This window comes from Barbus barbus (genome assembly GCF_936440315.1).
Source record: "Barbus barbus genome assembly, chromosome: 28".
NCBI lineage: Eukaryota > Metazoa > Chordata > Actinopteri > Cypriniformes > Cyprinidae > Barbus > Barbus barbus.
In genome coordinates, this window is record NC_136756.1 from 10775543 (window position 1) to 10788176 (window position 12634).

A 12634-nucleotide genomic window follows, 5' to 3' on the forward strand; every position below is an offset into this window, starting at 1 on the left:
AGAAAGGGTGTGAATAACCCCCTGATCTATATATTCTCTATTATAAATCAGTGGAATAACCATAAACTAGCTGTATTTAAAATGTACATGACAGGTAAAGCACCACCAGGAAGTTTATGTGCAGAAATGATTGGCTGCAAAACTGGCCAATAGAATAAACCCTTTATTTCTCCTTTACCCAATCAGTAGTTGCCTTTCGATTTTTTGCCAGTTGATTGACGCTTAACTCTACGCTTTGTATACAAAACGATAAACCTGATACCCCTCAGTGGAGCAGGATAAGCTGATCCAGAAGACACTGAGATCTGATGAACGCGCTGCGGGCGCGTCGCGTCGCTTTGACGCTTTGAGTGAACCGGGTGTCACGCGCTAGTATTGTGACTTGCTGTTTACCTTCAGAGCCGACAGCTAACGTAGAACTTCATACCGTCAGACTTTTAGGAATTTTAAACTAATATTTTTAATAACATGTATCCCGAGGACATTGCTAAACACGTCGCGGGCTGAAGAACTAAATGTGAAGCAGTGCTAAGTGTTCAAGAACGGTATGTTTACTAATGTTTGGTGTTAGCCTGTTTACTGAGTAAAATATAGAAGTTGCTGACAGCATGTCAGCGGCCTTTCATGTTGTTTTATTGTCGGTTGAAATATACAAATAAATCAATAATGCTAAGAAATACATGTGTCAGTATTTAATCACTGTCTTGATTTATTTCCTGAATTTCCATTATTGCGTCATGTATAGTTTTGTGGTATCACGTGCTTTTAAAATAAAAGCAGTCGTTTTGTTGTTGTTCTAGGTTTGGACTTTGGTCAGCTGACCACCTCTTAAGAAACAGCATATCAGGCCATGGCAGGCAGAGATGTAAACGAGAGCACTCCTCTTTTGGACAACTCTGTGGCTTCAACCAGATCAGAGCCCTTGTTCAATGGCAGGAGGCTGGCCTGTGCTGCTATACTGCTGGCAGAGTCTTTAGAGAGGATGGCCTTCTATGGCATCACCTCAAACATGGTGCTCTTTCTCAACAGCAGCCCCTTCTATTGGGAGGGCACTTCGGCCAGCCAGGCCCCCTTGATCTTCATGGGTGTCACTTATTTGATATCGCCTTTTGGTGGCTGGCTGGCGGATGCATGCCTTGGCAAGTTCGCAACCATATCCTTGAGTTTAGTACTGTACCTGTTTGGGATGCTGCTTTTCCCCTTTGTGGCCAATGACAACACCAGGACCTCTCTGTGTGGAGAAGAGATGGCGTTCCCAGTGCAGCCGGCAGAGTGTTTTCCTGAAAACGGGACTGTGCCCGCCAATGTGACCTGCTTAAATCGGCCGTCCTACTGTGGGGCTGCAATCTACAGTGGACTGGTGCTGGTGGCTGTTGGCGTGGGCACTGTGAAGTCAAACATCACTCCATTCGGGGCAGATCAGGTAATGCAGGGGTTTTCAAAATGGGGTCTGGGGAAGTGCTAGGAAGGGAGTGCTCAGGGTCTGTTGAGAAGTTTTGATAAAAACAGTGTATAAATAAATTTAAGAAAATAAATGTAAAAATTAAGCTAAGTAAATGTTCATATATAATTTGAATAAAATAAATAAATTAAAATTAATGTAAATAATACATCTAACAGTACAGCACGCTGGTGAGTCTAAAAACCATAATGTAACTTTAAAAAAAGAAAAATATATTCTAAATAATATTTTATGCTTATTTAAATATTTTATTCCACCACATAGTCTTTATACAGTTAAATATATTTTATAGCTTTTTTAAGTTTTGGCATACAGTATTTGAGGGTCTGTGGCATCTAAAAGCCCGAAACCCCAGAGGTAACATAATTCACTACAACTGGAGAGTTGTCTAAACTTTGAGTAGGTTCACATCTCAGAGGGCACAACCTTGGATTGATTCTCAAAGCAATATTTTCTACTACTTTTATGAAACTCTAAATGATATTAAGACCTTTGACATGCTTGCTGGTGTTTGTTCTTTCGGATTCTTTATCTAAACCCTGGCTGGTGCTGTCTATAGATACAATGAGTCACTGCTTTTGTAGTTTAGAGAGTTTATTGTGACTTGTTTTTCTTTGGTTTTTAGGGGTCTGGTATTGTTTTCCTCACATTTTTGTTTTAGGAACACAAAAGAAGTTTTGAGTAAAGTGTTGTTTTCTCCGTCAATTTACTTTTGGGGTACTTTTAAACTTTAAAAAGGATGCAAAAATATCATAAAAGTCAGCGTACACCAGAGAAGGAAGCAAAAGTACAACATATTCTAAGTCATTCTGAATGCATATTAGCTGTAGCTTTGTGCAACAAAATGTATTTATAATCTAACTGATAATCTTCCTTGCAAGTGGGATCTATAAACTGTTGTGACATACTGTCAATGAGTTGAAATGGAGAATGGATCTACTAGATTTGTAAACATTCTATTTGTAAAAAAACAAACAAACTTACTGTGAATGACATCAGTAAATGTATTGTGAAAAGATTAGACATTGCTGTGTCTCTCAAGGATGCACGAATGAGAGAGAGGGTTCATAAACAGAATATAGCTCACAAGCCTTATGGACCACTTTTATAATCCTTTTCACATTCACTTCACCTATTCCTCATTCACTTTCAATATAAAATTAACCCTTTGTGTTACACAGAAGATAGTAAAACAGGTTTGGAATAAAACAAGGGTGACTGTTATTTTTCAAGTTTAATTTTACATTGTCATGTCCTAAAAGGAGCTTTAAATTAACAAATGCAATACTAGTAAATTGAGAATTTAAATACTCAATCTTGTAAATCAGTGCTTTATTACTTAAGTATGGGTTTCTGCATTTCAGAAAGTGTTATTGTGGTTCCCTTGGGAACAGCCGTTTTGTGAGGCTTCCTTAAATTCGGACACACCTCTGGGCACTTTCACTTCACTTATTAAATGACAAGGCACGTACCACACATTTTTGAGGCACTTTGAGTCTGATTTAGCCATGTGGGCTACAAAATGACTTGTGTCACAAGATCAAAATTCTTAGGCTTTTTGATGAAGTGACTTCTATGGTCCCTGCCAAGGTCTGTTTTTCAGATTGGTTTAGAACTACATTGATATCTGCAAACTTCATATGTTGTATTGTTAAGGAGAATTAAATGCTGAAGAAATTCAGTGATGTAATGTAGACTGATTCACACCAACCACAACCAAACATTTCTAACAATGTGTAAAAACATTTGTACAATAATAGAATCCTTCCATTTATGTCATGCTTTAGCACTCATTTACCACTTTCACCCAATTGCATGACCTCGCAGTGACATGAAACAGTACAGTAGCCCAGTACAGTGGGGAATATCCATGTTAAAAGTGAACTACTGTATAAGGAAAACATTTGCTAAATGACTAATTAGAAACCCCATATGATGATAACTCTTCTGCATGAAATACACAACATGCAAAATGAAACTAACAACTTGGGAAGTAAAACTGACATCTGTCTTTGTTGGTTTATTTACCTGCTTGACAGATTTGCTTTTCTTTATGTTTTCCCAGTTGCCTGGTCTACTGGATTATTTGAATTTTTTTTGTAAGAAAATAAAATCCCAATGCTTATTTTGCAATGTGGATGACTTGGATTATGCTAGTGTTGATATCTGTTGACTTGCTGCCTTGTCATATGATTGTCATGTGTTTTTTAGATTCAATAAAGAAATGAACTGCAGGATGTGCCATCTGGGCATCATTGTGGGGCATAGATCTCATTTAAACATTGAGGAAGTGGGCCAATGAACTGAAAATTGCCTTACAAGTTACAGTATATTGACACATTTCCCAAAATTGGTGGATCTATATCTCTGATTGTATGACTACAGCTGCATGGTTTTTAGCTTTTTGAGAGCAGACATCTCTTTAGAACAGCATGTGCACGCACTTGAGAACAAACTTTGCACTAGTTTGTAAATGCATTTAGTAAATTGCAAATCAGTATTTGAATTAAATGAAGAATGTGGGTATTGAATGTTGATGTGCTTATTGATGGTACTTTGTAACCACATTCAAGTCAAAAAGATAACATGTTTTTCCAGCTGGAAATTATGTTCATGTTATTATTGCCTGTGTTTGATACTAAGCCAGTTACAGGACTGGTTATTATGGATTTAAAAGTGATTTGATTATTAAAATAAGGCACATTTTCAGTCAGTTGTTCCTGTGCACTTAAAACTAATAAAACTACAAATAAATCTATGATCATAAAGTTCACACATGTATTTGTGATGTATGTCCTTACAGGTGAAGGATCGAGGTCCGGAGGCAACGCGCCGGTTCTTTAACTGGTTCTACTGGTGCATTAATCTGGGAGCGATCTTCTCGCTGGGTGGAGTAGCCTATATTCAGCAGAACGTTAGCTTCTTTATTGGCTACATCATCCCTGCTGTCTGCCTGGGGGTGTCCCTCATCATCTTTGTTCTGGGCAAAACGGTATTTATAACCAAACCTGCAGATGGCAGTGCCTTTAGCGGCATGTTCCGGATCCTGGCCTCGGCCCTCTGTGGACGAGGGCCAAAAGAACCAAGTCTGCTCAGGTGAGGGCCACATATAATTTACTGAATAAGGAAGTCCACATAAAATTAACCTTGACCTTTACTTAATACACACTCTTGGTGTTATTTATGGAGCCTCATTTACGAAAAAACGTATGTCAAAAAATTTGCTGTACGGTCGTTTTTATGCAACACTTGGAATTTAATAATATGGATGTGAACGGTGGCTACGTTCAAATCTCACATCAGATGATGTATGCAAGTTTTTGAGTTAGCCTGAACGGATCGTGCAGGGGACTCATGGACACACATACAACATATCAGTTCTAGCATTGCTAACTTGATATTTTAGCCATTCATCATCAAATTAAAATGCCATCAACCAAACATAAACGTTACACTGCTCAATTTAAAAGGTCAGCTGTAAAATCAGCGTGCAGCGCCCAAACAATAATTTTTGCACATGTGAAGGATGATGTTTCACGCGAATATTGGAACATCAGTGACGTACAAAGCCTTGTTTACATAATGAAAAATAGTTTAGCACCAAATGTTACATGGCAAAAATGAAACATTTGGATTCTTTTGGAGTCAATTATTCTTTTGGTTCATTAGCCCAATGCCACTTTAGATTCGCTTTAAATAAATTAGTTTTAGCTTGACTTTTGTATGCTGTTTATAATGAATGCCACTATAGTAGTTTGTATTTTATTTTATAGTTTAATATATAATTTTATAGCTACTTATTTTTCATTTTTGTTCAGAATACTGTTAAATTGAAAGTATTTGTTGTGGAGTGAGGGGAGTGTTAATAATGTTTGTAAAAGTTTTGTTATATTTAACACTATTTAATACACATATAAATGAATGTAGTTGTTTGCAATTACCATGTTAACGGGTGTTTTTGTAGTAAGATCAATTTCTCTTTCATGAGATTACTTCCCTTTTTTCGTTGGGTTATGTTTATCCGTGTTGTAAACTGTAGGGACGAGGCTTCTAAACCGTGAATTGTTTAGAGGCTTGATATTCAAATGACGATTGATTTTAGCTTCCAAATTTGTCAACACACAATCATTCGTACGATGGGTTTGGCGAAATACGAATGTTTCATGAATCACGCGTGAACCCGTGAAGTTTGTGTGCTCAGATCTGTGCTCATTTCAATGTTAGATTGATAAATGGGGCCCAGTTGGAGTATTGGTTTTCTTTTTCACTTCCTAATAATGAAAAGATGCACTTTAATAGAAGTGCAGTAAAAAGGATGCATATCAGTTGCAAATTACGTTTTATCTACAAATGAACATTTCTGGTTGAACTAAGTTGGATTTTTCAGTTGTTGCATATTTAGAAAGTATAAAAAATTTAAAGATTATAAATATTTATTCTTAAACTTAAAAATAAATGTGCCTATTAGTCTTTACACAGTCTCTGCTGTGTAAAATGGATTTAGTGTGCTAGATTGTAAATTTAGGCAGTTCTTTCGTGGGAACCTCCACTTCAGATTCAGATGACTCTATTAGTCTGTGATGTTATCCCTCATCTTCCTCTTTGATCCACCTCTCTTGTCTGTCTCGTATGTGGCGGTGCTATTCATCGTGTCTCTGCGGTAGAAGTTACTGTCAAGTGCCTTGCCCTCTCTCTAAATCAAAGCACAGACTCTTCATGAAAAAACGTGACATTATTATTTTTTAAGTTGGCCAAATCCTTGATCCTTTCTTTCGTTTTCTTTTTTACTTTTTCACAAACACAGATTTACTTAGATATTTCAGTGATGTTTTAATGAATTCTTGTTTCCCCCACAAGGCCAAAGCCATCTCTACTGGATGGCGCTAAGGTGACATACGGTGGGCAGTTTTCAGAGGAGAAGGTGGAGGAAGTGAAATCGCTGGTTAAAATACTTCCTGTTTTCCTGGCACTCATTCCGTACTGGACTGTCTATTTCCAGGTAAGGTTTTTATGAGTGGGCGTCTCAAGTGCTACGTCTGTCAGATCTGTTGTGCCAGTTATAGGTCCTTAAAAAAATAGGGAAATGTACCAACAATGTATATTTAACCTTAATGTACTGTAGTTGTGACAGAGAATGAATAGGAAATTGCATAGGTATTTTATTAGCTTGACGTCTCAAGGTGTCTCATACAGAAGGAGAGGCATGGTGGTGATGAACAGTGTCGTTGTCATGTCAAATACAAGTGATGGATGTTTATAAGCAGAGATTTTGTCTCTGACATATTAAGGTTTGTGCAATTTGGAACCTTTATGAGATGCGTGGGTTTAAAGCCCTTGAGCAGACAGGTGCTTCCTTGAAGAACTTTATATGTGCCTTGCTCAAGGTAATGCAGAAAGGACAAGCAATAAAGACTGGGACATCTCTACTACTAAAGCAGTCGTTCCTTCAAGAGCCGGCTTGGGGCCCGTAACCGCTGAATTTATGTTACCTTACCACAGAAAAATAGAGGTTGTGTGTCTAACCACTCGTAAAGTGTTTTGAAGATGTTTGTCAAAATACAGTTTGTCAACATTTCCATGTTTAAATATTTCCAAGGTCTGTCTCTTTCGTTTCTGCACTTTACAACCACCTTAGTGAAATTTCCAGCCATTTTTCTTTTCTTACTTCCCCCACAGAACACACTTGGATTATCGGAAGATGCTTGTCTGATCTAATTGACATTAAACTGTTCAAATAAATGTTTTAATTCATGACAGTTTATTAAGAGAATAAAGAAACAGTTTGTATGAAAGTGTATCTAATGGATCTAATATTTGGACACATTACAGGAATCAAACCTAACCTTTAACTCATGTATTGAAATAATGCCAAGAAAAGGCTAGCAAGAATCTCCTGCTGATTAAAGATAACTGGAAATTAAATTTTTTTTTGTTAGATTTCCAAAGTTGAGTATAGTAGGTTTGTTTTTTTATGAGCTGTTGTTTTAAATTACTTGCTGAAGGTAAGTAATTTCCTTGTTCCACCATTTGCACAATTATGCTTATTTGAATGTTTTTAACTTACTGCTCAATATTCTAAGGAGAAAACAACAGATGTATTTTGTACTGCTTACTGTTGTATTTAATGTGTCAAAAAAACTACTTATGCTGCTGTTTTATTCACAGAAAATAAACTATAGCTAAGACTAATTAATAGGACCTATGACTGTAATGCTGGGTTGTGGGACATGGCTCATAAAATCAACACTGTCCCAATTTTATCAGGATATCTGGTCACCCTAATTGTTTTCCAGATCTTGACCAGTGGTAGCGTAAAAAAAACAACAACTTATATTTACGCTGTAAAATTCTTCGCTCTAAAGGTGCATTGAGTAATTTCCTGCAGTGAATGTTAAATTGCTGTGGGACTGTCGGGATAAGGATCATTGTTTCGTAGTCCATCTCACGTGAAAACAAGATTCTCTTCCTCCAATTACGGCGAAAGGTCATCTTTTGAGGCCCTGTCATCCCATATGATTTGTCTGCTGAGATGCTTGCCAAATGTTAGGAAGGTTATCTGACATTGTAAGTCCTCGGGGCCTTAAATTAAGGTTTGAGTAAAGTACATTGTCTCTAACTTTTATAAAAGAAATGCCTAATGACTTTCTGCATGAATAGATATCGCAGAATGTTCTCACAAAGCACCAAACTGCTTTTACTGGTTGAAATATTGCCTCTTGCTATTTTCTACCTCTGCCCTATTTCAAGTTTTAATCAATAGCAATATTCTGCAACAGTGTCTCTACAAGCGGTAAATGGATCATAGTAGGCTGATCAGTACAGCTGAATGAGATGTGAGTGCAGCCTGCATGTTTATGTGTTGTTGTCTTCGCTTGCAGATGCAGACCACATATTATCTCCAGAGTCTCCATCTGACAATTCCTGGAGCCGATCCCAACTCTACAGACTCCCACCCGGTAAGAGAACCGCTATTTCCGTGCCAATAATGTCAGCTCACTTCCAAGTTGGCCTGAAAGAAAAATATAATTGCTTTGTTAATGAAGAGTTAAATTATTAAAGCGGTTGGCCTCCTTTTTTTTGCCTGTGCTCTGGTCACTTTCCTCATCAGTTTTCTCATATTTCTTATTCTGCCGTGCTATTAAGAAGCAACGGTTTCAATGCCACAGATGTTTTCATTAATGATGCATGTTTCTATAAATGAAATATGTCTTTGTCAACTGGATTTTCATTGATAATTTTTCTTAACCAGAATCAGTTTGATGAAAGGGGTCATGACTTAAGGTTTACTTATGATGTTAAAGTTTTTTTGCAAAAAAAAAAAAGAACTGGAAAAAATATTTTCAACCCTCATTCTGACCCTCTGTCTAAAACAACCTGTTTTAAGGGGCGTGTCCTTTAAGGCTTGTCAATAATTGACCACAGTTATGATTGGCTAATGTCCTTGCATAGGAAACAGTGTCAATGTCCTACCCCCTCACTATTGCATGTTAGTGTTTTGACAAAACGATCAAAATAAAACGGCCATTTCCAGGCAAAACATTATGAAATCATTTACTTACGGTTTGTGAGGCAGCAGCAGTCAGATCTAGTACCGCTTCAACTAACAACAAACCTTTCTTTGTGAACTCTTCATGACACTTTGCCTCGTTTACGAAACAAAATACTCCTTCAACAAACAATCCTTTGACACGATCTGGGATGCCATTAATGGCGCAGGCTGACGGGTTGTTAACGTAACTGAAGATATTCAGAGAGTTAAAGAACCTGGCATAAGCTGATTGGTTCATACTGTATATGCAGCCAATGAGCTTACTGCCTTGCATTTATATGGCTGGCTAGCATTCAGTTGAGATTCCTGCAGTGCACTTTCAAAGTTTCTCTGAAACCCTCCACCTTCCCCAGCTCCATCTGTATAGACCTGCTGCGGGTTATTTTTATATGGTATTTGTGCAGAAGCAGTATGTCTTAAATACTCACGGCACCGTATCACCATAAGCATTGGCAGTAGCAAGTTCCTGTACTTGCTTGCAGCAGCAGCAACAGCAGCAGCAATAACAACTACAGCAATAACCAACATCAGCAGCAGTGTAGCAGATCTACTCCGCCAAGACCAAATACATTAACATTGTCATATCCATCACCATGCTAAAATCTTCCGAGAGTTGTTATGATCTATCCACTTATTCCTTACGCTGGGATCCTTCTAATATCTGTACAAAGACATGAACGAGCTGTTTATCCAAACGCGTCAAAGCGAACGTTCATTCACTCCATTTGTCCTATTGACAACAGACTCGAGCGCGTAGACTGTGTCAGAAACACGCATCTGCATACTGTATCCAGTGTAGACAAGATAGCGGCAGTGATTGTAATTTTGACGCGACGCGACACTCGCATTCAGTGTATGGATGTATCAAACATACAAAGTCAAAAGATCAAGGGAAATTTGGTTTCTCACGTCATTACTCCTTTAACTGTAACGGTTAACAACAGGTTTATTTTGAACATTTTGGTGCAAGAAACCTTGAGTAACATAAGTGAACGCTAAATGCAACAGTGTAAAATACGGTATGTTTAAATGACTTTAATCTCAGGTTTAATTTTAGAGCAAACAGGATGCCTGTGGTGATGCCAGGTGCTTGTGATGTTTGGCTGTAGAGTAGAGGCTGTTTAGGATACTCTCTGGAGACTCTGGTACGCCTGAGCTAGAGAAATCCTTTGAAAACCAGGGTATTAACTTCAAAACCATGACCCTCTCTAATCACAGATTAGCACCCAGCGCTCGCTTTCTCATCTGAACTTGCTGTTTATTTGTTTTTGTGCGTGTGGGTGTACATGTATACGCTCTACTAGGTAAGTGTGTCAGAACCTTCGCCTTGAATTAAATCCCCTCATAACGGTTTCACAGTGACTAATCCAAAATCACGACTCCGGGGCTGTCTGATCAGCAAAAAGAATGCAGTCACATGTTGCTCTATGACCATGAAAATGCATAGACACAAATGTAACTGGATGAGCAGCTTGTGCATTTGTGTGTGTACGTGCCATTTCACGGCTGTCTGAAATGGAGTTTTCTAGAATTAGATTCAGAGTCACATGGTAAGAACAGAGGAAGTGCGAAACGACAATGGGGAAGTGAAAAAGATGTAATTGTCTGTGTTAAATAACACATCGCTTGGGGTTGTGACAGCAGGGTCATATCGAAGAGACTGTTATAAAGCACTTCATGCTCTTCAGATGTAATTTTCCAGAGTACTTTCATAGTGGTTGTGCCATTTACTGCTAACATTTAAAAATATGACACAACGTGAAAGCTTGTTTATTTTTATAAGATTACTTCTTATAGATGGATAAGCTTGTCTTGACAGGTCAGACAGTCAGAATGTGTAGGCCATGACTTTTTCTCTGATGAATGAATAAACACAGTCCAGCATCTTTAAGCTTTTTGCCAGGCGACTAAATTATCAATCAAAGGAGAAGCATTTCTCTTTGTCTGGTTTAGAAGGAAGAAAAGTGTAGTGGTTGAAGAAGAGAAGTGAAAGACACTTTTGCTACAACAAAAACACACTTGTTGGACACAGTTTTTCTGTAACTAGCCTATACAACAACACTTAAGAAAATATGAGTGCTGCTTGCCTGTGCAAAACTTGCTGCCACATATAATACTTATTTATTTGAAAGAATAGTTTTATGTTTACCAAGGCTGCATTTATTTGATCAATAATGCATTCAAACAGTAATATTGAGAAAGAATGTTGTTGTTGTATGTTAAGCTGCTAAAAATTGCTTTTAGAATGTTGTTACAGAATGTTGATAAAATGAATGGAAATGAATTGAATGTTTAGTTTAATTGTCCATCAGGTGAATTGGAAACTATATCTGCTTGGAAACATAATAACATATGACAGGGAACAAATTAATAACTTGTGTAAACAAATTATTAATATTTATTTAACATATGAATAAGTGTATTTTCAGATTATGCTTAATAACATGACACCACGTAAGGTGATGTACATGTCTTAAACAGTGTTCAAAAAAGCAAAAAAAGATATTTTTTTCACACATAGATATTTGCCTGCTGCCCTGATTTTGCTCTAAAATATTCTGAGAAATAATATATATATATATATATATATATATATATATATATATATATATATATAGATGATGAGTCAGAAATAGAGGCCTTCCCCAGCTTCCTTTTTCAATGGAAATCAAGTCATTTGCCATCCTATCGTGGCTTTAATGGTGTTTCTCTGGAGTGCATGCTCAAGTGTGCAAATCCCCATCTGTCGCTTGTTCTCACACACACAAGGGCTTCCCCTTCTAAATGAACATGTGCTGCTGTAGATTTGTCTTGGTGGACCGCACAGCCTAAAGGGAATCCAGTGCGAAGTCTTAACAAGGCCAAACTGTGAGCTCTTAATTAGGAGATGCCCATAGAGAGAAACAGACACGAGTGGTAATGTGGGTGAAAATTATATGATGATAGAATGATGTAAACTGGCAATTTCAAATGGAGAAAAAAGTATTTAAAAGTGCGCGATGATGAAGGGGAGACAGAGTGCTCGGAGGGACATGTATAAATTACCAGTGCTTAGTCAAAGAAATGTAAATGTAATGAGGGAGTAAGCTGGAGAATTAAAAGTGTTAAAAGCACCAGTAGATTTGGGACCGACTGAAGTTGTAGAATTAAATTCAAACATGCTGACTGAGGCACGCTCTCCACTTAACTGACTAATATTCTAAATGTGTGTGTGATACACCCATGCACACCTGCAGGCATGGATTCATAATAAACCTCTTTTTGAGCTCCGGGCATCTAGTCCTCTGGCGTTGCATTTCACAGGCGTTATTTGATTAAAGTCAATTAAAACGTACAGATGGTGAAGTATTGTACAGGGTGTTTGAATTAATTACCACCAATCAGATCACGACAAGAATGGATTGGGCTGTTTTTAACTTTTGCTGCATGCATACAGCAGTGTCTAACTAAATCTGCTCATTCGGATCATCACCCCCTGTCTGTGCAGGAAATGAGGACAAATGGTTTCCTGCAGCGGCCAAAGTGAAAATACTGATAATCAGAATAAAAATGTGTCATTTGACCACACATTTGTGTCGCACCTGCTATGTGCTGTATATGCACCCTGGATATGAATTATACCT

The 12634-nt window shown here is 37.7% G+C and overlaps 1 protein-coding gene across 1 annotated transcript in view; it reads left to right on the forward strand.

Annotated features, from left to right (window-relative positions):
• Positions 1–237: 237 nt before the first annotated feature.
• Positions 238–12634, forward strand: part of LOC306847759 (solute carrier family 15 member 4-like) — a 67539-nt gene continuing 55142 nt past the window's right edge. The window contains exons 1-5 of the mRNA XM_079381907.1: positions 238–545; positions 801–1423; positions 4266–4558; positions 6320–6461; positions 8341–8418. Coding sequence (XP_079238033.1) covers positions 851–1423; positions 4266–4558; positions 6320–6461; positions 8341–8418 — 1086 coding nt within the window. The 5' untranslated portion in view covers positions 238–545; positions 801–850. The remainder of the gene's footprint in view (positions 546–800; positions 1424–4265; positions 4559–6319; positions 6462–8340; positions 8419–12634) is intronic.